The sequence below is a fragment of the Crocodylus siamensis genome, chromosome 4 (assembly GCF_052110815.1).
Source record: "Crocodylus siamensis isolate JL-2025a chromosome 4, ASM5211081v1, whole genome shotgun sequence".
NCBI classification, from domain to species: Eukaryota; Metazoa; Chordata; order Crocodylia; family Crocodylidae; genus Crocodylus; species Crocodylus siamensis.
Window position 1 is genome coordinate 204,920,482 of NC_143398.1, and position 27,110 is coordinate 204,947,591.

Sequence of the window (27,110 nt, forward strand, 5' to 3'; positions counted from 1 at the left end):
GTTGATGGTTGAAAAGAAAATGGGCAGTATGTGGATGCTGATCAAATGTATAAGGTCTCTTAGTACAAAACTAAGAGCAGTGATTATCTAAATATATTATGCTAATATTAACATTGCAATAAGAAAATTAGTATGAGTAAAAGTAATGAAAGAATAAAGTGTGGTGTGTATGTAACACTGTAGAATAAAGTGATACAACAATAATATATTTAAGGAATCATATAATCTTGTATTTAAAGACTTTATAGTAATGTTCATGCAAAAGAGGCAGAGCTAAGGATATACAATTTTGTCACTTTCTGATTGTTTAATACTATTTGTGCAATTTTAATCTTTTTAAATATATTTGATATCTCTACATACTCTACATTCCTTTTCCCACACCTATGATAGGCTCACTTACTACTGAATGTATTTCATCGTACTGTGTGTAAAGCAAGATGTATTATGTACTTCTCTGTCCCCAAAGACTTTGAGGAAGTTCCCCAAACCATATTTTTATGTGGGAGGTACACCACAAAGCATTCTGTAGAAACATTATTGAAAACCAAGAAATTTAATTATCGTTGCACTTTGGCAAGGTGCCTAGAATTTGGCAGCTGCACTTTTAAACAGCGGTTCTGGAGCTCATGATCTGTCTGATCACATGGCAAAAAAAGAAGGAGCAGTTGAACCGCTGGCAAGGGAAGGAACAGTCCAGTCCCTGAGGCTCACAGAAATGTAGAGCAGTAAAGCAGTAAGTGTGAAGAATAGGATTTACTGTGTAACAAAATAACAAAGAGTCCCATGGACCTTATGACAAACTCATGCAATTTAGGAGGTCAGAATCGAGACCTAAATTTTGGATTACACATAAATACCTAGTAACTGTTAACATGTTACACAGATCCAAGTGACAGAAATGATAAGCAGAATTGTTTTGTATTTAAAAAAATAAGGTTATGAAGTTAATAATCAAACATTCCAAAGTTAATAAAATGCTTTTTATTTAGAATTCTTAAAAAAAGTCAGATGAGCATTAAAAGTAAAAAGAAACCAACAGAAATCTAAGTGTAGAAGCACTGCTTTGTGATAGGTCTTCATGAAACTGTTACCTTTAAACTTTTTCCAGCCAGAAGTAGGATATGACGGGCCAATTGACAAACTTGCTGAAGCCCTTGAATCTGATCTTCAGTCTTAATTTCTATGTAGTCTCCCCAGTCTGGTATAATGCCTGTCGTCACATAGTCTGGCCTCTTTATGTTCTTAGAGAGAAAGGATTGAAAATGAAGATCAGAAAACTGAGCATGACAATGGGATCATTTTCTCAGATACTGCCTCCTGCTTCATAGCAGTTTGCCCTTTCTGTCATAGTATCGACCTTCCTAAGCTATCAGGGCAAACCCTCAAGGCTGCCTCAGTATTTCTTCCACTGGCCTTTTGAACTTAACATTGCCTATGACTATTGACCGGGATAGTCTGTTAACCTTACAGTATTGAAATCCAAGATAATGCAGTAGCCTTTCAGTACAAATAGTTCTAAGAATTACAACCGTCAGAGGAGGACTTAAAAGTTCATTATATTCTTCTTTAAACAAAGACAAATTTTATACAGAAGTCAACTAAACACTTTCTAAATGTATGAATAGGGCTAGGAATAGGAATGACTGAATGCTTAGTCCTTAGGCAAACAAAACCCCTACTAACTTCAGAAAAAAAATGTCTGATTAAGACAAAGTGTTTGACCATAGGGTGATTTCTATCTATTAACCTTCTTCATATGTATTATGCCTCTCACACATTTTTCTAACACTATTCAACCACATCCTAATTCAATGTCTTCCCAAAGGAAGCTATGAATAAACACCTGAATTTTATTAAAAAGTCTCATGCCTCATATACATGCAAAATCCTCTTTCATATTTTTTCTTAAACCTACATAAATAACAATAGCATCTTATACATACACGCAAGCACACATCATCCTCTTCAGGCCTACAACATTGTTGGCTAAGCTATACACAGGAATCCCTTCACCCACCACTAGTGGCCAGATCCTGACTTACACATGTCATCAGGAGAGTTTCGCCGCTGACTTCAGTGGACAGAAGATATGCCAATGGAGATGAATAAAGCGGCTGTTTAAACAGTACACAGCAAAGACTACAACAAATTTTAGAGTAGGAAGAGGAGATGAATGGTGTATCCAATTAACTCTGTAGGGGGACTTTCAATAGGGAGACTAGTTATCCAAGTGGTATTTAGTTACTTCTGTTCTTACAGAAAGTGTCATAGGATGTTTAATGACCTCAAGTTATCAGGACTTCAAATGGTACCTCAGGAGAACAGCATCCACTTAGAGGGAAAATATCTCACCAGTGAATTCCCAACTCCATACCCTGAAGCAGTCTAAATTTTCCCTTGAAGGATAAGTCCAATAACTGCCTGTTTCAAAATGGCTGCCCAAGATGACACCATGATGACATACTTGTAGATATTTATGTAATTTATGTACACATTTTCTGACCCTTTTCTTTCTGCTATAAATATCTGAAAAATAATGTCTTTGTAATATAAATATTACTTTATAGAAAGACATACCTCTGTTCCCCAATTTTTATAATGATCTATATCTATCACCAGATAATGATATAGCTATATATATAGAAATACAGATTCTTGTAATATCTCTCACTATTTAGATCTTAACTGAATAATTTGTACATCCTGTAATTTTGCAAACAGTTGAAAAATAGACAGGTAAAGTTGTCTGAGTATTGTAACCTGGGAAGATAATTTTTGTAACATGACAATCTATTTCTTTGTATTTATTCTGAAAGAAACATAAAGCTATAGGAATAAGCTTATAAATACAACATCCAGTTTTTAAATCTTTGAACATATAAATGGCTTGATCCTATATTTTTTGTGTACTCAAAGCTTCCATAATGCCTCAGGTTTAAGAATTCTGTATTAACTGTCTTTAGCCCATACTTCTCAAATTAATCTTTTTTTTCCCCCTGCCACTGTTGGACAGCATACATATCTTATATTTTGTGTCAGGTAACTACAGTCTGGTAAAAAGAAACACTTATACACATCACTAGAAATATCCTTCATATTATTTTCATTAAAGGAAGGATACTAAATAGGCTGCATAATGCAATTAAGGCAATATAGGGGAAATTATGACAAAAACATTTGTTAGACTTCCCTAAAATAGGTTGCATCAGCTTCAAAAGTTGATCAAAAATAAAAATATATGTATTTATAAGAAAAAGTGTTTAATCAGTAACATCAAAGGTTAGCTCCTAACTTACATAGCAGGCTACCTGGCTGACATTTCAATGTATGCTTTTATCTAAGTCTGAAATCACCAAATCACAAAGTGCAAGAAGATGCAAACATATTTAAACTTGATGTATTAGAAATTTACATTGTAAAGGCCTCAGATGAGCATGTGTAATTCATGATTATTTCAGCTAGAATGATCTGTACAGATGCAAATAGAGCACAGGGACCTACAAGCATTAAATGTTTTCAGATTATCACAATATTTCATATTTATGTTACTGTAACTTAAGGAATTCCATGTTTAAACTCCCTAATGACTGGACACGCCACTCTGCTTAGCGTTTAGCGTGGCTGAAAACTTCTCACACCTTGTTCCTTTTTCAAATTCCAAAACAAGTAACAAGACCATGATTCAAAACTCCCAGCTCTTAGAGGATGAATATACTTGATAGTTCACACGCTCAAACTTTATATTGACTGGGAAAAGGATCAGTTAATAGAAATTACAGTACCTTAGGAACTGGCTGAGCTGGAGACACTGTAGCTGGCCAAACTATACTGTAACTAGTATTTCTTTGTCCCAGGAAAAAGAAATATCTTCTTTGTTGACTGCCTGACTGTTTGTGTAAGTAGATACGATTGCTTAGTGAAGAGAAACCTCTATGGCAGCCAGCTGCAAAACCTTTAGACAGATATGTAAAAAAAGATTTTTTATCATTACCATATTATCAAGTGGTATCTGTACCAAAGGAAAAGCAGTAGATATAAGAGAAAAGTAGCTTTTTAAGAGCAGCAAGATTCAGTTCACCAAGGTAATTATTTCTTTGTTAACACATGATATTTGTTGTCTAACTGTAGTTCTATATAAATCTTATGCAATAAAAAACTATGTTAACATTTATAAGCAATAAAAACAAAAATTCATATCAAAGCCTTGTAAAATGCTAAATCTATTTTGCTCTAATGTATAAAACAGTTGCTTGTCCAAATCCCCAGTGCATCAAGACTAGAATTAACCTTGTAATTGGGCCCTCTTCTCAATTACTTGAATTGCTGAAGTTTGGACAGGCCAATGCTTGGGGCAACACTAAACAAAGGACAATATCCAGAAATCAGGAAAGAGAGGAGGATGTACAGAGGGCATATCAAACAATTTTTTAATTCATGTTTTGGTTGAACTGGTTGTAGGTTCAGATAGGGCACAGTGAACTGTTTTCTGATCATAAACATCAAGAGACAAAGAGTAGGGCCCATATTTTTAACTTCCTCACTTTCTGTGGAATAAGCTGAGAGAAACATTTCTAGCCTTGGCTGAAAGCAACAGAAGAGGTTAACACTCATCAATGAGCTAGCACATTATTTAAATCAGATTCTCATCTAATAAGGAAATGTTGGATACATAGCCCTTCAATTGCATCAGGTTGATATTCATTACTGTGGGTTAGTCGCTCTGCAATGAGACATTTTGTAGGAATATATGAGTATGCAAGCATACGTGTCAAAAAAGGGCAAATAACATACCACCAAATGAAGTCCCAAAGAAAAACTAATAGTTTTCAAATAATTGTCTATGCATCATAACTAACCAACAGTCAGATTCAGTTCACCTTGACCTGAATTACAAATTCAAAAACAAAACTAGAATTCAATTTGGAAGCATGACGAAATGTATAGCACGTAATAGATTAACTTGTCTCAAAGAGTGTCACACACATACAAAGCATCATGGGTAGATGCATATATAAATACTAGCAACATTTATGTGGCAGATAAGTAATGAGAATAATTACTCTTCAATAAAAAGGTTTTTTGTTTTGTGTTTGTTTGAAATCAGAGCTGGAAAAATCATCCAGTTCAACTCCTAGCCAATTAGCGTTTTCCTACTGTACATTTTCTGTTGCCTTATCCAGTATAGTTTTAAATGACCCAGTGAAAAATAATTGGGATTTCTCACTCATTCCTTCCACATTATAGATTCTTGTAATTTTGTTCTATCTATTTTGCCTGGATGTACCCACTGTTGCTGGTGCATGGAAATTTCACTTTGCGCTTACATGTACCTTCTAGAGCAGTGGTTCCCAACCTTTTTTTACTATGACCCGCTGCTGGGAGAGGAGTGCAGTGGTGGTGGCCCAGGAGTTCCTGGCACACGGCGTGGCTCATCCTTTGTGTGCAGCGCTGCTAGCATTGCCCCCATGACCCTCATTTGGGTCGTGACCTGAGGTTGGAAACCACTGGTCTAGAGGTAGGTTTTTGACAGAGGTCCATGGTACCCATGAAGTACAGGAGTAGTAAGCTATCCTTTTAGAAACCCAACAATGCAGAACAAAGGGAATTACTCAGTAAGCTCTGCCACAGAAGGGCTCATAATGATTCTTCTTCATTTTGACAAATGCCAAAGTTAATGAAAACTGGTCAAATTTTTACAGCGCCTGAGGAGTGTAGGAGCCTTGCTCGTTACTAGCAGGCTTCTACTTCCTGTTTGGATCTCCCGCAGGTATACAGGCCAGGGTGAAGCAATGAAGTAGGGTTGGGGACTTGGGTTCAAATAAGGTTCTCACAGGAAAGGCAGGGAAATAAGTAAAAGTGGAGAATACAGAGGCAGAAGAGCTTTGCGGTTATCAGAGGGTAGGTTGTATCACAAACTGGGTTCACTGTGTTTACTTTTTTTGCTTCTTATGTTATTAACTGGGTATCTCAGGCCTCAAGAATGGCACCTGTGAGTGAAAAACCTGCTGTTTAGTTTCTTTTATATTGTCTGCTGGTCTAAACTGCTCAAGTTTACAAAGAAAGATCACCAAAAGCATTCTGTAGACTCGCTAGCCCAAATCACCTGAGATCCCATTGGCACTAAACCCAGTATCTGCACAAGCAGCAAGTTACAGGTCATCAGAAGAAACAGACACAAGTAAACTAGCATGAACATACTATGGTCCTTTTACAATCCTGAAGAGGTGTCTAGCCTTTGTTACAAGTACAGGATATTTCTCTGTAGCCTTACATAGGCATAATAAATACATTTAAAATCTACATTCATTCATGTGGTCAACTAGAGTCCACCCAGATACCAGTATGTAACTGTGTATTTCAAATGCTTTCCATGATGAATGGCATGCTGCCAATGCACCTGTCCTGCCACATAAAAGTTTAATTGCGGAAAAAAAGATGCAAGTGTGCTTGTCAATTATTTGACAAAAGCACTCTAAATGTTCCAAATACACACTCAGAAGTACATTAAGTTAATTTATATTCATGGGTGCACTCCTATCAACTATCCCAAATTCAAAAGGGATACCTCTTTATTTAGAGTGAGATTTTTACCTCTATCCCACAAAAGACATGCTAGAAGTGTTGTCACAAGATAACAGGATAATAAGGTACTGTACTCTGTTGTTATTCCACTAACTATTCATTACAAACCAAAAAAAAAAAAAAATCTACTGCTTGCACAGGTGAAATGCATAAACCAAATAAATAGTCTTACAGCATAATATGAATCCTAAAATAAATTAATAGAAAATACAAACATAGAATAATGAAACCTTTATTTAAGGAATAATAATATAACATCAAAAAACATTTTCTTCTGAGGTAAAAAACAGAAAAGCAGTAGGATCTCATGCAAGGCATTTGTTTAGGAGCAAAAATCTAGTCACTATCCACATACCAGCCTTGCAAAGAAACGCTTTAATGTGTCTGCAACTACTCTTAATTTTTAAGCTCCAATATTCACAGCTAATTTGATATACCAACATCATCAATCACAAGAGACAGGAACAACTGGCTGTAGTCCACATCTTGCTCAAATACTCCCCCCCAGCCTTTTACACCCACATGCACTGTTGTCAGTGTTTGATTTACTTCTGTTCTTCTGCCGCTGACAGCCCATCCTCTTCGTTAAGATGTTTTGAAACACAAATGTGTATTAATAGATGTAAAATATTTTATAAATGCAGTGTTTATATTTCCAGTGAAAATTATAAACATGAGCGAGAGCAGAGTTAGCAGTAGCTTTGTAATATTGAGCTCATCATAGCAAGGGTGTAATGCTGACCATTTAGTTTCTTTTTCCCTCCCAGACATTAAATCTATGTCACTTACCATGGATAATAGAATATTTACTATCAGCTGCAATAATGAGAATTACTTCCAGTGTTACAAAAATCACATCAGCACATAGTTTATGCTGAGCCTAGGAAATTATAGACAACTGCTTCTTTGACTCCAAAGTAAATCATACTGTGTACTCTGTGTACATGCATCTTTTCTGGAGCTGTTGAATTCTTTGGGATTTCTTCTGTATTTTGATTTATAGTAAAAATTTAAACAAAACTGTGAGTTTTATGATTTATTACACTAAATTATTTTATGGGATTATCTTTTATTTTAACTGATTTGGTCCAAAGGGTTGAATACAGAACTCAAATATGATGATGGGTAGGAAACATTTTAAGTGACTCATTTGCAGTACAATGTGCCCCACATTTATTAGACTTTTACTCCAGGTCTGTTCTAATTGTTATCTGTTCATGCACGCTATAGTATATAATGAAATGCTCCCATTTCACCCACTGAGTAGTAAGTTTTTTATGTGTACGTCTATTAATAACCCCTAGTGAAGTTGATTTTAGTAATTAAATGTGATATTTCTTCTGGTCAGGAAGTATTTTTAAGGGAGGTGCTGGGGACAAAAAACCCCAAACAATTGGCTGCTTTTAAATTGTTCCTTATTTGATAGCTACAACAGTAAATACTCCAGATTTTCAGTGATGGGACTCTATTAACACCAAAACTAAGTGTATATTTTTCAACATACCAGTAATTTAGATGCTGGTACTTTCAGATGTCATCACACAGTTAGAATATGTTTAGTTCAGATTCCAAATGCATCAGTTAAGCAGAAAATTCAATGCAAGAAATTTCAGTGTGGTTCTACTCTACAATAATTAGAAGCATATACTTAAAAAGATTCAGACTGTAAAATACACATATTTTAGAATTATATTGTACAACTATATTTACAATTATATTATACAACTATAATAATGATCAACAGACCACAAAAGCAAGCTGGTAAACATATTTATGGACTATCAGGATTAGCATCCAATCAATTTAACAAATATATGCAATTAATTCCTAGTGAAACGAATTGTGTACAACAGAAAATATTTAGCAGTCACCAATATCTAAACCCAGCATTTTGCTAATGTGTTTTAAAATATTGTGCCGTACTTGTTAATCTGAACTGAAAACTGAGTTTGGTGATTTGCTTGAAAAATACACAGTTGAGGGTAAAAAATAGGGAACATTTTTAATTTTTAAATTGGTCTGTCAGATAATATTAATCTTGTTTTATCAAATGTTAATGTTAATCTTTTTTATTAATCTTGATCATGTTAATTCTGTGTCAGTTTTGATTTTGAAGGCATCACAGGAATAAAGTTTGAAATGACTGATCTAAAAAGGACTTTGGGTAATACCATATGAACACTAACCAAGATAATTACAGTTGAAGTACACAACTTTTTACTGATCATTACAAAATACAATTTTTCTTCAATGTCACAATCTAAAATATTGAAACTTTGGTGTAGCAGAACTGTAAGGAGCATAAGCTACAGTACTGAATAATGTTTATTAAACATTGATTTTGTAATGCCCCTGTTACAGAGGTGCACATGTGCTTAAGAAGTAAAACATGAAAGATTAAAGGTTCTTTCCAATTCAGCCTAACCTGTACAACAGAAGAGCAGCTCACATTTCACAAGCAATAACCTGTGTATTTGCTAAAGAAAAGAACAACACAGGGGAATGCCTCAGGCAGAAGTTAAAACTGATTGGACAAAGTAAAAGGACAAGAGTCCTTGAAATTAAACAAAAGCAAATTCATTCTGTTGACAGATGTTGATTACATCAAAGCAATAAAGGAACTTTTTTTGCAACTAATACCTCTGTATTATCTGTACATTAGGGATATAGCATATCTTAATCAACATAATCTAACATGTAATAATTTTTAAATTTGGTAAAAGTATATTGTAATGAGGTCTTAACGACAGGCTTCTTTAAACAACAGTGTATTCACATGGTCATGTCTGCATACCCGTGCTGGTCACGCCATCATCAGCCCCTTACTTCCAGGGGTTAACTGTTCTGGCAGCCAAATAAAATACAGAGAGAGCCGTGTAATTATGGAGACAGTCAAAGGGCAGACTCTATTTTGAAATCTATTTGCACAGACAAGGTCTTCCAATTTAGCTTACAGGAAACAAGCTGGTAAAGGGAGTCTCCTTTTCTCCAGATGCTTTCCACACTTTTTTCCACATCAGGAAATCATGGATATGGACACCATACACCACTGTTTCCTGGATTACAGACCTATATGTCACTACAAGAAGAAGAGCCAATCCATATAAGAAGCTTGTGAGAAATCTCCTCTAATTGACCATATTAAGGAAAAGCAAACCATATAAAGACTACTGAAATTGTTAATTTATCTGCAGTCCTAAACAAGACTCAGCCGCAGCTGGCACACAGGTACTGACAAAAAATAGTAGTAATGCATGATTTAAAAAAGAAATCTGTGTTTTAAATAATATGCCTGGGGAAATGTAACAGCCATCAGCAGAGATATGACTTTGGTTACAATTAACAAAACCTTGGTACAAATCTCTTCAATCCCATACTTATATCTGCATTGAACACTGCAAAATACCACATTTCTAAAAACATGATGTTTTATTTAATAATTGTTTTATTTAATAATTGAAATTAAATAGAAATTGATTACATGAGTTGGTCACTTAAAACTGGAAGGAGTAGTTTTCCTGTTGTCATTATTCACATAAGTATATTAGACCCACAGAAGTTAAATCCTGTCCCCATCAAAGTCAATGGCAAAACTCCCATCAATTTCAATTGTGCAGAATCATGCCAAAAATCTTGGCATCTTTGGAACTCCTCAAAGACAGGAAGCCGGTCAGTTTTGTTCTTTGGTACCCAATCCTGTTCCCAAACAGTTCAATATTTTGCATTTGACTTCCTTGGGGCAGGAGTAAGCTGCTTGCTTGTAGCATGCTCACAAAAAATGTTTATAATGATGGGTGAAGCTGTAAACAATTTATATCAAAATCCTTGTGATTTGCACGTTTTCTGTGATAATCCAGTTCCTGCAATTGGTCCTTCAGCCTAAGCCCACAGCTAATAAAATATCTGTTCTACAAGTAGGTAAACTGGGAAATGGAGAGAAATCAGAACCTCTTCTATGTACAGGAAGGATGACAGCCTGAGGGTACTCTAGCCCAATAATAACAACATTCAAGTAATAGTGCCCAGGTCATGACAAGCCCTGACCCTCCCCATAGCTCTTTCAGGAAGTTGGCTTGGTGCCACCTTTTATCAATAGCAATTGTTAGTGTGCAATTTTAACCACAAACAAAGAGAAAACGGGGAAAAATGAATTTTACATCCTTAAGAAAATCCTCAAAACTTCAACCAATGAGTCTCTGAGTAGCTGTACATAAAGTTGAACCAAAACAGACAGTAAGATATGTTAATTTATGGCTTTACTGGGCAGAATTTTGGTGTAGTTGGGGAGCATATTGCCGTTTCATTGTAGGATTTTAGAAATACAAAAACATAATGTGAGTATAACTATGTCTCAGTGTTACAGCCCTGGCTCATTCATTCATTCACACACCAAAGGAATTTCATTGTCTATTAATTGAAGTGTGACTAAATTTCATAAGCTTCTATTTTTAAAAGCAGAATTCTCAGCATTTTTACAATAAACCTAAAGGAGTTCTCTGACAAGATATTTAACCTTTGGTGTTGGAAAAACCAGGATTTTTACTGCTGTACATTTGAATTAGGTTCTAAAACAACAATAAATGTGATTGTATGCAAAAATGTTTTTTTCTACTACATTTTCTTTCTTTAATATAATAACATAAACCAAGAACAAAAGGCAAACATTGTTTAGCAGCAAAAATGAAATAAGTCAGATCCAAAAACCTGGAAAAGGCAATATTAAGAGTTTCACACACCGTTAATACCAAGGGAATATAGGCCCCAAATCGGCACAAGACATCTGGCAAATTTCAACTTTTCTAAGCAGCAAGATAAACATTCCTATTAACTTCTCTCCTGTTAGAACACAGAAAATAAATTACTTCATTCTTAAATGCACAAACTTGAACAAGAAGCACAGATCATCTCAGGCTTGTAAATTTAAAAACATCCTAAAATTATTTGCATCCCAAGTATTTAATACATTATTAGAGTTTGGTCCAGCTTGAAAGAATGGTTAATACATTAATTACTTGATTTTCTTAGGGAATCAATCATTGTAGTTATTCATTTTAAACAAAACAACACACAAAAATAGCAACTGGTCCCCTTTAAAAAATAAACTATTCAAACAGTCACGATGCCCATGATGCAGATTTTCCTTGTTAACACACACACACATACCCACAGCTGAAATATTTTCCTGAATCCTACAGTGATAAAATACTTTTAGATACCATATGAAACAACTGTTTTTCAAATGACATTTACATCCTGAGTACCTGATACACTATTAAATGTTATTTACAGTGTGTTAACAAATAAATCCTGCTATAAAATCCTTTTTTCTCCTTGAACTGAATAAATTTATTGCCATACTATCATAAAAATGCTATATATGCAATTCCTTTTAATGGTTAAAACTTTGAAAAAGATTGATAAAATAAGAGCTTAAATTTTTCATAGAAATATGGGTTGTCTTGAAAACTATATCAATATGCTCTATATAATCTAAGATGCAGCAGGAGAGTTGGTAGTTAGTAAGCTTTCCTCCAAAAAAATGATTCCACTACAGTAATTCCTCATTATGCTAACACAGTTCCACAGTATTGCAGCTGAATTTCTGAGGAGTTAAAACAAAAGGAAGTTTGAACCAGAAAGAAGAAAAATATCAATTATGTTAACAGTTTCTTTTGAGATAAATCTTTTAATAAAATATCAACAATTTTGCTCTTCTTGGGTAATGCTGTCATCCATTCGCAAGTGTTTCCTGTTCTATGCACAATTCTGTTAATTAACTGTATACTTTGTATTATTTTGTTTTACAAGCAACAGCTTAAAGTATTTGAAAGCACAATTTATACATTAGGAGTTTAGTCTCCCACTGAGAGAATATGCAGGCAGCAATCCCTCATCACATATATAGGAAGAATAGCCTTTCTAGGCATCTGTCATTCTACTACCAAGAACTAAAACTACTATAACACCATCAGCTTTTAAACTAGGAGTTTGATTCTGCCCTTCTTACACCATGAAAACTGTCACAGAAGTTAATGAGAGTTTTGCGCGAATTAAGAGTACAAAGTTGGGCCATCATACCCTATAATCTAATCTTCTGTAGATATGAACCAATGTAATATTTGCCAGATGTTGCTACTAAACTATGTTGGTGGGAGTTGCAGAGGCAAGTTCTTACTGTGTTACAAGAAGATGCACATCATAAAGAGGATGTTCCAGTCAAGGGATCACTAGAAAAATGTATTACAGTATTTCTTTTATACCAGAGAGCTATCAAATTCACCATTATAGTACTGAATGTCTAAGATGCTTGTTCATAAATGTGTGACATTTGGTTCACTGAGTGAATCAAAGCGACAGAATGAAAGACCTCACTTTGATGAGTTTGGTATAAATATTTGGGGTTTGGTTGTGTTTTTTCTTAAATAATGGATTTCACCCTATCTTCTTGCTCAACACAGTCAAAGATATCCTACTTAGCATAAAAGTCCCTGTTTATCAAACAGTGATACAGGAAGAAGTTGTTTACATTTTCAGCACTACCAACATACATCATCTATGACAAAAAAAACAAGCACTCCATAAGAAATGCTCAATCACTGTCAATCATAAATGCTAAAATATACATAAACCAAAGCATGTGGTGTGAACTGTATTAGATTCAAACTGAACACAGAATTACTAACATAACAAACAAAAAAACAAATAATTATAAGTGACTCATAGACCTATTTACACATCTCACAAAACTGTTGGAAAGGTGGGTAACCATAGAAACTTGACAGCCTAAATTCAATATTGTAAAATTTGTATTTATCTAAAAATGCTGGGAAATGATGCCCCTATCTGATGAAACTCATATTTTTTCCAAAAGCTTCAATTCTTACCTTTGTTTCCTAACTACTGCTTAAAATGATTTTCTATCTCAATTACTAATAATTTGCCTTTTAAATTTGATTCTATTCAAGTAAAGATAACAATTTAGTATCATTGTACTATAAAAAACATCAATACATTTTAGTCCTGCAAATTAATATTTCTAACATCTTTCTTTAATGATGAAAAGTAAATAATAAAAAGATACAAAACAAAATACTCTGATTTCAGTGCTTTATTACTAAACGTGTTTTGACATAGACTTTTTCTAAACTGCACACTTGCAAAAAAAAAAAAAAAAAGACCACGCAAATTAACTGTTATAGCTGAAATGCTAATAGTCTTTTCAATTTATAGTTCTTTCTCCCTGACAATTACAATTTGCATGGCTTAATATTTAATACTATGATTAGTACTAATGTCCTATATTTTCCTTTATAATCTAAATGAGTAAAATATTATTTTGTAGTTCACTGGTTCCTGTACTTAAGATGTAATGTTCAGTGTGTATTTCATTATGCAGATGAGCAATGGATGTTGTCTGACATGATTTAAATGGGTCAATAGTATTTTCCTATTCACATTAATCATTCAGACAGCTAAACGAAAAACACCTTAAAAACTAAACTAGCAAATTTGTTTTTACCACTGACACCTCTGACTAGTCAAGAAGGAAACAATGCACATGAAAACAGAACTGTGGAAGTCAGAAATAAGAGGTTTAGTACTGGCGTTTTTGCTTGGGCAAAACTCCCACTCAAGTTAACAGGACAAATAAACTCTTGATACAAGTGCATGCAACTTTGTTAAGGTCAAGGGAATTGTGGCCACATGCATCAGGTGGATTTTTGCATAAACACGGCTTGTAGAAAAACTCCTATTGAAGCCACTGGAAACAAGATCAGGCCATTTATTAGCAATTGTTCACAGAGTGCATCAAGGTGCAGGCTTAAGCTGCTCAGGGATGATCTGATGGCCACCTATAAGTTTATCAGGGGTGACCACCAGGATCTGGGGGAACGTCTGTTCACCAGAGCACCACAAGGGATGACGAGCTTGAATGGTCATAAACTACGGTGAGACCATTTCAGGCTGAACATAAAGAAGAATTTCTTTACTGTCTGAGCCTCCAAGGTCTGGAACAGCCTGCCATCGGAGGTGGTTCAAGCACCTACATTGAACACCTTCAAGAGCAAATTGGATGCTTATCTCGCTGGGATCCTATGACTTTCCTGCCCTTTGGGCGGGGGGCTGGACTTGATGATCTTCCAAGGTCCCTTCCAGCCCTAATGTCCATGAAATCTATGAAATCACCCAAGCTAAGGTCAATTTTTATATATGGCATATTTCAAGGAAATAGTAATTTATGAACTAAGTAGTACAGTTATGCAAAGAAGCTCTTCTACAATCTGCTAAGATACAGGTAGGCAACCTTTTCCAGCTGCACCCTGGTTCCGAGACAGGCAGGCAGATGAATGCTAGGACCTAGCTGCCACCACTGCTTGTTTCTGTGGTGCCATGTGGAGAGCACCCATAGCCAGGGCCCCCTGCTGCTGAAGCCCCATGTCTGCAGACCTCATACAATGGCTCTGCAGGCCAGATGCGCCCTATGAACCATAGGTTGCTGACCCCTGTGCTAGTGGAGGGCCAGTAAGTACCACATGGGAGAAATTGAAAGAAAGAAAGATTATGTAGGAAAGACCAATACTCACCTATTCTACCTGCTGTCACTACTCCTCTCTGCCTCTTCCCTTCATCATTCAGCTAGGCCACAGGTAAAGCTCCACACTACCTGGCCATGGCATAAAGCCCCTACTGCGAGAATGCCACTGAAGCCCTCCAGCCCAACAAGCTGGATCTGGCCTGCATGCTGTAGGCTGCCGATACCTGATCTATTCAATGATTACAGAAACAGTTAGCCATATTAGTCTGAAATCAGGCAGAAGGCAATGCAGATGGAATCTCAGAGACCACTGGTTCAAAGAGTCATGAGTTTTCATGGGCAACAACCTATTTTGGTCAGATACTATTTGATGATTGTAGAATTTGTAATATTAAAGCTGCTTTGTGAAGGGCATTGGCAATCTGTTAGTTTTTTTTGATCTTTTGGTGTAAGTCCCAAACCACATCCGTGGCAACTGCTTCCTCCCTCCCCAACTGATGGTTTTTTAAACAAAAATGGATTGTGATAACTATCAATACCCATCTACTCTAGTGGATAAATGCAATACAATCTACTTGTTTTACACCTGAAAAGCACTGAGAAGCTAGTGGGGCTAAGGCACATACAACATCTCCTATCCAGAAGCTTTCCTGGCTTCCATTCCCTTCTGAATGTAATCCAAAGTCTTGATTTTGAACTATGAAGTCCTAAATGATTTTGGCCTTCACTACAAATGAACCCCATGTTGCTTTCATTAACCATTACTACTTCTTCAATGTACGAATTTAGGGATGCACTGATAGATATTTTGGGGGGCAATACCAATAGCCGATTTTTAGTGAGCCATATTGGCCAATACTAATCTGATTGCCAGTGTGTGGCCCGGCAGCTTGGAGCACAGGTTCCAGCTGGTAAGTCCGGTGTGACAGAAGGAGTGGGGGGAGGGAAGGGATGGGGGGGCAGATTGAGGCCCCCATGGTGAAGGAGGGAGTGGGGTTGGAGCTGGGGCAGGAGCTACACAGTCGGGGTAGGACAGGGCATGGGATGGTGGCTCCCACCGCAGCGCACACCCCGGGAGGGCATGGGGGGCATGTGCCCCCAGATCTGTGTGGGGTAAGGGTGTGCTGGGGCCAGGACTGCACCAGGCTCTTCCCAGTGGGGGTGGGTTGGGGCCAGCTGCACTCAGGATGGACGGAGTGGCACTGGAAAGGGGCTACAGCAAATTTTGGGATGGCTGCACCCCCCCCATAGCCTCACTCCCAGTGCTGCCAACACCCAACCCAAACACAGCACAGTTTCCGCCAGGAAATGCTCAGTGCCACCCTGGCCCCAGCTCACAGCATCAGCCCACCCTCGCCCCACACATATATCCAGGCACACGCCCCCCATGCCCTCCCAGGGTGTGTGCAGTGGCAGCAGTTGCTCCTCCATATCTTCCTGCGTCCCCCAGATGAGCTGTTTGCAACTCTGTCCCACGCCTGCTCCTGCCCCCAGCTCCACTCCCTCCCTCACAGTGTGGCCTCCATCTGTCCCTCCCACTCTCTTTCCCTTCCCCTTCACCCCTTCCACCACAACAGACTTACCAGCCAGACCTGGCTGCTCTTCACCCTGCTGGGCTGCACTCCTGGCTGCCTGCATGCTGCACTGTAAGGGGCATTTATTGGCAACATTATCGGCCACATCAGCTAAAAAAAAGCAGACTGCCGATACTGTCGGTTTTCTTTATATTGGTGTCAATCTCTTATAGGACCAATGGATTCGTGCACCTCTAATTGAATTGCATATGGTGGTGCTTTTTTCCAGCTCCAGCTCCGGCATCCATTCCATAGATGCCAAAGATTATCCCCTAGTGGCTACAACCAGTTCTCTAACACAGTGGTTCTCAACATTTTTTGTGCCAGGACCCATCTGTCAACATTGATGGCCAGTCCCAACCCAATGCCCCTCAAACACACTGCCCTCTGCCCCCAGGCCTCAGCCCACCACTGTGGGGCAGAAGGGGGGGTGTGGCAAAGGGAGGCCCAAACAATCCCCTGCAAGCTGGAACTCTGCCAGCTTGCAAGGGAAAAGTCACAGTTTCCCACATTTTTCTCCTTTAAAGGAGAATCTATTTTTTAAAGGTTGTTGAACCATTTTTAAAGTTTATTCACAACCTATTCATATATTCTTGTGACCCATTTTTGGGTCGTGATCCACAGGTTGAGAAACGCTGCTCTAACAGACCAACTTCCCGTGCAACATGGTTTTCTCAGGGCAGATGTTTAGCTATTGTCTTCATGTAGTTTCCACACCCTTTTATTAGGATGACCACAGGAATGAGAGGGCATTTAGTGTGGATTATAATCCTGACCAAATTTAATGAGATATCACCAGAGTGGAGAGAACCCAAGACCTAAACAGACACGTAAACAGTGTGATGCCTCTATGAGCTCTTCTTTTGAGGGTAAATAGTACACCAAACAATAGCCAAAGTAACAATCTGAGATTTAGACATGAACCTAAGTTTTTTCCAGGTGTTAGCAGCATTAAAGAGGAATCAGCATAATTCTTTTGTGTGAATTGGACTGTGTTTTATCACCTGCCAGTCCCGGCATTTCTCTTGGGCACAGGTCAGCCAGTAGACACATTATTGTGAACTCTTGTGTTAAGATGGCTGTGGCATATTATTTCTCAATTTACAAAGCATGTTCCTGGAGTTAGCAGCACTGACAATACTTTATCTTATTTTTAAGTGAACAAATCCAGAAGTCAGCAGGGTGCCATAGCTCCTCTAAAACCCTACCAAGTGAAAGACAGCTGACTAATAAAGCAGCTGTTGTTCTAGAAAAATGTACAAGTCACCAATCATGATTTTTCAATTTTGTTTTGTTGAAACTCAAATCATGAGCTCCCAGCACCTGCGCCTGAAGAACAGCCTGCACAGGACAGTTGCACTAGCTGGTAGGGCAGAACCGCTCATACCCAAACTTCCAACCTTTCCAGACGATGCTTCTCTTGATGCACACTTAGCAGTCAGTAACAACCACACAGTGGTTTCTAATTGCATAGTCTTCTTCAAGGTTGGATACAGATCCGCAGGCTCAAGTAAGACCCATGGAAGTTCTTCCTCACTGTAACACTCTTGTGAATATATGCTCAGAACACCTACAGTCCCCAGGCTACCTGCAGCCTTTCTGGAGAAGCGTCATGTGGTGATTGTGGTCACAGGTTCTACTCACAATGCATTTTGCTGGATTGGGTATGTTTTGCTCCTACCCATCTGATTTTAAACCAGACAGAACAGGTATGATATCAGAGGTTCCCTAGGGATTCAACCATATATATCTGTAGGGCCCACTTTCTCCTATTTGAGCAGGATCCAACACCGATAGCAAACCCCTAAGCAGAAATGAATATGATGCTGTCCAGAAAATAAGGGCTAATCCTTGTTGATTGTCTTTCTACAGAGACTATGGCACACCTTCTTTTAAAAGTACAGCTGCCTCTACTGCAATACTGGGTTCTAGCACGTGAATTCAGAATTTAGGTCACAGAACAATGAGTATCCAATTATCACCATATGAACTGCTCAGGAGCATTACCCTTAAGTGTTTCAGGCATTTGTGGAAGGGTGACAGTTAAGGCTTATCTTAACTCTTATTTGCTTTTGTTACAGGCTTGCAGGATCCTAGCAAGTATTCAGAGTTGCAGCACTGCCCACTGGAGATGCAGATGGTCTGTGACCAGCAGCCGGGGACTACAGACAGACCTCAACACTGTTTTTATGTGGTCTGACTGACAGCATTCAGGGTATGCACTAGAACCTGCATTTGCAATGGACAGAAAGTCTGGACAGCCAAGGGGCTTCAAATGATTTGGAGCAGACAGAACTGCTGCTGTTTAGAAAAAGTTCTAGAGACAGATCTATTTTTGTGAACCCTGCTGTTGCATAACAGTGGAGCATGGATAAATCTGAAAAAATGGATGCCACTCCCTGAAATGTTAAGTGAAAGGGAGTAGGATTTTGCAAAAAAATTTCCATTCAAGTATGTACCAAAAGGGCATGTGTTTTATATCCAGCAGCAGTAAGGCATATTTATTCCACTGTGTACATGAGTGTGGGTAACATAACTGGGAGCCAGTCGCAATCTCTATGCCCTTTTGACTTTGCTAAGTGAGAGGGAAGTCCTGTATAGAAAAAAAGTTGAGAACCACTAGAAAATGAGCAGTTCATAGAAGGTCACATTTGATTTTATGTAAGTCCAACATGTAAAACAAAATCATTCCATGTGGGAGGGTTAGCTATAGCTGCCTAGATCTTCCTAGAGAATAGGCTGCATTCATAAAGCACTAGGAATGAGGAAAACATTTATGAGTATCTGGGGTTGGTTAGAAGCTTTGCTTATTCCCCAGCAGGACCTTCTGGCTTTGCCTAACAGTGCAGAGAGATCCAGGATGTCTTAACCCCATTTCCAAACCTGGGTATAGTCTCACACTGGATTTAACACATTCCCTCCCCCCCCCACAATTTTTTTAAAACAGACAGAACATCAAAGCTTCTTTAAGTATGGAAGAGCTGGTGGCATAACTGCATAACTGGAGGTGGGAAATCAAACCTAGAAATAGCCCAGGCACAAAGCTTGCCTAATCAGCAAGGCAATGTAGTTAGCCATGTTAGTCTGACATCAAATAGAAGACAGGGCAGTTTTGCCTATTATATATATAGCACAAACCCAATGCCCCTGGAGCAAGATTACATTTCTACTAACCTTGAAGGCTGTAGCAGTCATGATTCCTGCTACTTGATTTAATAATTTGGTACTCTCTCCACAATGATCATAATTGCATAATCAGGGCTAAACATATGACTTTAGAGCAGCCCAGAGAGATGAGTACAGCTTATGTAAGCATACCCTGAGCTAGTTTTAAATTAACCTGTTTGGTTCCCAGTCACAGTCTAGACAAAGATGCACAAGCCTTCAGGAAGGACTGCACAAGCCTGCCCACGACCCTGGATGAGGACTGTCATTGAAACTGGTGCTACACTGCTATCAGTACCTGAACTAACCAGATGTACCAAATCTAATTAAATTAGTATGTCTACACAAGCTGCAGTCACACCTCTGGAATACACTTTAAGAAGTGTCTGAAAACCTTGCTTTGGTATAGGCTTTATCAATGTTGCAGACTTGTGACATAAAATCTAAACATCTTTCAGTTTTAATGGTGGCCTGAGCAGCACTGGCAATACTACTGTAATATATTTAAATTGAAAAATCAGTTCAATTAAGTCTCACACTAAATATTTTTGCAACTGTCCAGGTATGAATCATAATGTAGTAGAGTCTATTTAAAGACTGGATACAGAGGCATGAGAACTGGGGTGATGGCTCGCACTCTCAGGCTCACAACTTCCACAAATGATAAAGCCTAACCAGAACCAGACATCTGCCATTTGCAAACTGGCTCCTGCTCATTTCTCAACACACTCTACTCTGGAGCTTTGGATTATCTCTGTGTAAGGACTTTGACAATACGATGCCTGAAAGTGGCCATACAAATCCAACTTGTATCGATAAAGGCAAAACGGAACCCTGCATATTGGCAGGTCTCAACTCCCTCAGACACCAAAATGTCAAAAAAATAAGTTAATTCAGTAAATTATTATACAATACCTCTTTTGCCATATATTTTTATTGTGTGGTCTGGAAAATCAACAGATCTGTCCACACTGCAAGAAGAGGTATAAGGGAGCAGTGGGAGTGATCAGAAACATTGTACCAAATCCAGTTTGGAAGTCTGAGCATAACCCTTAACACCTTACTTTTAACCCACTGTAGTGTTAACTACAAAATCTAACTTTTAAAAACTGGTACAGTAAAAACCTTTAAAATATGGCAGTAAATTTCATATTTGAGGCTATCAGCATTTACCTAAAGATAGTAATTACTCAAAATAATGGCCATGACATTTCAGTCCAAATTTTTTAGCAGAACTTTTCAAAACTCCAATATTTCTCAAACTAGGATCTCAAATATTCTTGTGTGATGCATGTAAAACACTATGTCCCTGATTATCCCGTTCTTAGGTGGGACCTGCCTCATTCACATTCCCAGAGGCATCAATTCAGAAGCACAGGGATAATAATGATTTGAAACACCACTACTGGTTGCTGTTTCATTTCTCTGTAAGACAGCAGTGGGACCACAGACCTGCACAATTTACTGTGATCAGCATCTCATTCTCGTGCTGAACTTGAAGGGATCCGCAAGGTACCACTGATCCCTCATTTCCCTGGTCAAGAACAAACTCAGTACAAGGAGTTAGTCCCGTGGAGCTTATGGGCACACTGGAGCCCCACCAAGAGTTAGCTACGTAACAAATCAGTCAGACTTTGAGTATTTGTACTGTGTGGGAGGGTGGTTCCGAGGTAGCCACCCCTCCCTGGGTCGAGACCACCTCCCGCTGGCTAAGGGTCTCTCACCTGTGCTTGCACGTGTCCGACTCGCCTGCCACGACTTTGATTGTAATCCGGTTCAGTTTTAGAATGTCCGGCACGTGCCAGTCCAGAAGTGAGACTCCTCCCGTTCATGAGGTCCCGTTGATGAGGGCTCCGCCTCCCCTACACCCTCGCCCGTACCGCCGGGATGCTGACTGCCGATCTGGGCCGGTCACTTGTCAGAATAACGCTCAATTCGTCCGTAAAAGAAATGCAAAGGTCAACACAAAGTTCACAGCCAGGGATTCCCTAGAGCGAGGGGCGACTTGGTCTCTCAGCCGCCTTCCGCAATATTACCCTGTATGCTGGGGTGCTGGCACCCTTTCTCTGGCTCTCTTTGAGCTCTTCAGCCCTCCCCAGGGCTTCCGGAGGCCACTTGGTCCTCCTGATTATGGGCGAGGCAGTTTCACCATCTGTGAGTGCCCCCGTATTACCGTATATACGGTTCCCGGCTCCTGCCGGGTCTAGCCGCTCCCGGCCGCATCAAACAGTCTGCGGCCTCGCTGGGCTGCTTGACTTGGCTCCCGTGCCCCGCTGGGGTTTACCCTTACCCCAGAAGGTCCTGCCGCGTCTCAGGACGGCTCGCATCCGCCCACGTGTGCTCCCGCCGGCATCGGCTCCTCCTCCACCTTCTTCCGGTTCCCCTCTGCTTGCTGCCAGCGCCTCCTTTATGTTGGCCCTCTCCGTCTGGGCCCCGCCTTCCTCCCTGCACCTGGCAGAGGCACGAGTTCATCCCGCGCTCTCAGTCTGAGAGTGGGGCTTGAATGTGATTGCTTTGGGGTGGGGAGCTTCGGAGCCTGTCGGCTCCTTCCCTCCTTCACATTTCCTGCCCCTCAAGACGCCTCTAGGTGTTTTCCTTATCTGCTTTCGTCCCTCCACACCTTGACAAAAAATCAGCCACGGTGTTCGTTTTCCCTGGCTTATACGTCATCCAGAAACGAAAGGGCTGGAGGGCCAACGCCCACCACATTATGCGGGCGTTGTCCGTCTTGGCTGTGTTTAGCCATCTCAGCGGGGCGTGATCAGTAATTAGCCTAAACTCCCGCCCTAGGAGGTAATATCGGAAATAGCCCACCCCCAATCGAATGGCTAGGCATTCCCTTTCTATGGTGGAATACCTCCTTTCATGGTCGTTAAGTCTTCGACTGGTGTAGGCTATTGGCCGCTCTACTCCATCTACCTCTTGGGACAGTACCGCTCCAAGCGTGTACGCCAAGGCATCTGTCTGCAATGTAAAAGGGAGGGCAAAATTGGGGGTGTGTAGCATTACCTCCTGGCACAAGGCTCTTTTGAGCTCCTCGAAAGCCTCATGTCGTTCCTCATTCCACTCGATGTTACCGTTCCTTCGGCCCTTCGTTGTCTCAACCAATGGGCTAGATATTTCCGTGAACTTGGGGATGAACCGTCTGTAGTAGCTAGTTAGCCCCAGGAAAGCTCGCATGCGCTTCTTGGTTGTTGGGGCTGCGTAGTCCCTAATAGCCGTGACCTTATCTGCGAGAGGCCGTACACGGCCCTGCCCCACCAAAAACCCGAGGTATTTAGTCTCTCGCTTGCCTAGGGCACACTTCATGGGGTTAGCCGTTTATCCCACTTGCCTTAATTCTAGGAGGATGGCTCTGAGGGCTCATAGATGTTGCTCCCAGGTTTCAATATAGATCACGATATTGTCGATGTAGGCTGCGGCATACCCTTGGTGGGGCGCGAGGACCCAATCCATCAATCTCTGAAAGGTGGCCGCTGCTCCGTTAAGCCCAAAGGGCATTCTTTTGAACTCGAAAAGTCCCTATGGGGTCCTAAAGGCTGTCTTGGGCTGGTCTTCCCTTCGTAACGGGATCTGCCAATAACCCTTGGACAAATCCAGCGTCGAAATGAACCTTGCTTGGCCTATGCGTTCCACCAGTTCGTTAACTTGCGGCATAGGGAACACATCAAACTGGGTCAAGGCATTTAACTTTCTAAAGTCCACACAAAGCCTCAGGCTCCCCTTGGATTTCTCCACGGCCACCAAGGGACTGCGCCAGGGACTACGGGAAGGTGTAATGTTCCCTTGTTCCAGCATTTTCTTAAGTTCCTCTTTTATCTGCTAGCACTTACAATAAGGAATCCTGCACCATTTTTCTCACGCTATCTGTCCTTCTTTGGTGATAATCTTATGTTCTACTCCGACGGCCTTTCCCGGCTGACCCGTAAACACCTCCTGGAATTCCCTCACTAAGCCTACTAGTTGTTGGCGTTGTTTAGCTTCCAGCTGTGTCCCCACCGGTATCTGATCTCCTTCCAGGGAGTTACTTGGGTCGCCCCTGACCTGTGCCTCAAACTCCTCTGTCTCAGGATCCGGGGAGATTAATAAGCCCTCGGACTCATGCCATTCTTTCAGCAAATTAATATGGTAAATTTGCTGCTCGCGCTTAGCCCCTGGCTGTAGTACCTCATAATCAAAGGGGCCTACTCTCCTTACCACCGGGAATGGCCCCTGCCAACACGTTAAGAACTTGCTGGTAGCGTTGGGTAGCAGTACAAGCACCTTTTGCCCCACCCTTAATTCATGTTCCTTTGTCTGAACATCATACCTCTCCTTCTGCCGGCTCTGTGACTACTCCAAGTTAGCTTGTGCTATGCCCCGGGCTACCTGGAGACGGTCCTTAAGGTCTCGCACATACTCGGAGGCTCCCCTGCCTGGATTTGCATCTGCCTCCTATCCTTCTTGTACTATGTCTAACAAGCTACGCGGTTGATGCCCAAAGGTTAACTCAAAAGGCAAATAACCCAGTGAAGCCTGAGGGGCATCTCTTATGGCAAATAAAAGGGGCGGAACCATCAGGTCCCATTTCTTCAGCTCTACTTGGGCGCACCTATGCAGCATCCCCTTTAATGTCCCATTAAAGTGTTCTACGAGCCCATTAGTCTGGGGGTGATATACTGTCATCTTTAAGTGGCGGACTTGCAACACCTTGCATAAAGCCCCCAACACTGCGGACATGAAGTTGGATCCTTGATCTGTGATAATTTCTCGGGGAATCCCAAACTTAGCCACCCATTTCATTAATTCTTCGGCTACCTTGGGTCCTGTTATGGCCCTCAAAGGAATAGCCAATGGAAATCGGGTTGCATAGTCTATAAACACCAGCACAAATTGATGTCCTTCCCCGCTCCTAGGCAGCGGTCCGACTACGTCCAAGGCCACCCTGGCAAAAGGTTCCCTCACCAGTGGCATTGTTTGCAAAGGCATCCTTGGGGGTTTGTGTGTGCTTACTTTCTGGCACACCTCACAAGTCCTACAATACTCCTCCATGTCCTCGTATATATGTGGCCAGAAGCACCACCGAGTTAATCAGGCTTCTGTTTTATGTTCCCACAAATGTCCCCCAAGGGGATTCCTATGTGCTAATCGTAAAAGTGGTTCTCGGTAGGATCAGGTTATGACCAATTGAGCCACTTCTTCTTCTTCCGCCCTGCCCCGTTTAATCCTATATAGTAACCCGTTCCTCATTTCTACCCTGGGAACTGTTTTTCCGCGTTTGGGGGGAATTACCTGTGTGCCGGCTCTCGGTGCTTCCGCCTCCCTGAAGGGTCGGAGTTCTTGATCCCCCTCTTGCGCCTCCCGAAACTGACTGGTGTTGGCTAACGCCTCCACCTCCATGTCATCAGGTGCGGTGGCCTTGGCTCCTACCAGCCCCTCTCTCAGGTTTTTGCGGCCCGGAAGCAACATTATTAGCTCGAATATCTCCGGCCAGTCTCTACCCAAAATCATTGGGTATAGAATCTCCTCATCCAACCCCACAGGAATTCTCCTCCGAATCCCTTTCACTTGCACTTCCAACAATCGTCTTTCGACATAAGTCTTTTGTTTGTGGAGACACACCATGCGTACTCCGGCACAACGAGGTGTTTGTCTCCACTCGACCAACGAGGGGCGCACTAGGGATTGGGCACACCCCGTGTCTACCACCGCCTGAACTGGGCCTCCTTCGACCCAGGCTTGCACTTCGGGTAAGGGTTGAATCTTACTAGCCCCCTGGCCGCCGACCCCGCAGTCCATTAACTCAACTTCTGGAACCATCCCTGATGCCGGCCGACTATCAGGAAAATCCAGGGCTTTGGCGGGCCTTGCTCTAAAATCCTGAGGGCAATTCTTGGCAAGGTGTCCCTTTCGCCCACACGGGAAACATGTTAGGCCATGGGGGCCGTCTCTCCTGCCCCCCTTGCTCTCTGCACCTCTCCTGGGCATGGGGTCTGGCCCTTTCGTGCCCCTGTATCTCCATCAGTCCCCTTGGGCCGTATCAAACTGCTCCACCAGCTGCAAGGCCTCCTGTGATGAGGCGGGGCAGTGGCACTTTACCCATTTCTGTGTATCCTCGTCTAGGTCTCCAATAAATTGTTCTGAAAGAATTTGGTCACATATCTCCTCCTTCAAAACTGTCTCTGGCCTGAGCCACTTACTCAGCAGGTCCGCAAGGTGCTGCCACAAAATGCGGGGAGCTTTCGCTTCATGCAGCTTCTTCTCTCTAAAGGCTTGGCGGTGTCTCTCTGGGGTAATATCCAACCGCCGCAGTATCTCGGCCTTCACTTCGTCACAATCCAGGGCTTCCCCCTTGTCGTAGCCCGATAAGCTGCCTGAGCCTGACCAATCAGTAGGGTACCAATATGCCCAGCCCATTTTGCCTTCTCTAAACCTGCTGCTATGGCTGCCCTCTCAAATGTCTCCAAGAAGGCTTCTGGGTCATCTTCCTTGGACATTTTTGGCATGCGAAACTCCCACGGCCCCCTTTGGGCCCACACCTGATGCTGGAGCAAGTGCTCCTGAAGTGTTGTTTGCCTCATGGCCTGCTGCTGTTGTTGCTGCAGCACTTGGGCCATTAAATTCATTGCTTGCTGCAATGAGTCCGTCCCTGGTATGCTGGTCTGGTGCTCCATTTGTCCCTCTTAGTATCGTCAGAGAGGCCGCTGCCAGAGATTCCAGGCCAATGCACCACTGTGGGAGGGTGGTTGTGAGGTAGCCTTCCTGTGTCGAGACCGCCTCCTGCTGGCTAAGGGTCTCTCACCTGTGGTCGCACACGTCCGACTCGCCTGCCACAACTTTGATTGTAATCCAGTTCAGTTTTAGAATGTCCAGCACGTGCCAGTCCAGAAGTGAGACTCCTCCCGTTCACGGGGTCCCGTCGATGAGGGCTCCGCCTCCCCTACAACCTCGCCCGTACCGCCGGGATGCTGACCGCTGATCTGGGCCGGTCACTTGTCAGAATAACGCTCAATTCGTCCGTAAAAGAAATGCAAAGGTCAACACAAAGTTCACAGCCAGGGATTCCCTAGAGCGAGGGGCGACTTGGTCTCTCAGCCGCCTTCCGCAATATTACCCTGTATGCTGGGGTGCTGGCACCCTTTCTCTGGCTCTCTTTGAGCTCTTCAGCCCTCCCCAGGGCTTCCGGAGGCCACTTGGTCCTCCTGATTATGGGCGAGGCAGTTTCACCATCTGTGAGTGCCCCCATATTACCGTATATACGGTTCCCGGCT

The 27,110-nt window shown here is 41.2% G+C and overlaps 1 protein-coding gene and 1 long non-coding RNA gene across 4 annotated transcripts in view; one reads left to right on the plus strand and one right to left on the minus strand.

The window, feature by feature from the left end:
• LOC149867467 (uncharacterized) overlaps positions 1 to 27,110 on the plus strand; it is a 54,960-nt gene that overhangs the window by 25,319 nt on the left and 2,531 nt on the right. The window contains exons 1-2 of one of the 2 annotated variants that reach the window (XR_016442059.1): positions 6,771 to 9,813; positions 18,777 to 18,910. This is a non-coding gene — a long non-coding RNA (uncharacterized LOC149867467). Of the gene's footprint in view, positions 1 to 6,770; positions 9,814 to 18,776; positions 18,911 to 27,110 lie in introns of those variants that run through there. The other variant, XR_016442060.1, reaches the window with a different exon arrangement.
• Positions 1 to 27,110, minus strand: part of METAP1D (methionyl aminopeptidase type 1D, mitochondrial) — a 59,292-nt gene that overhangs the window by 17,272 nt on the left and 14,910 nt on the right. For both annotated transcript variants that reach the window (XM_090045473.1, XM_090045472.1), the window contains exons 2-3: positions 3,786 to 3,955; positions 1,095 to 1,244 (exon numbers count right to left, since the gene is read on the minus strand). In XM_090045473.1, the coding sequence (XP_089901599.1) occupies positions 1,095 to 1,244; positions 3,786 to 3,955 (320 nt within the window). The remainder of the gene's footprint in view (positions 1 to 1,094; positions 1,245 to 3,785; positions 3,956 to 27,110) is intronic.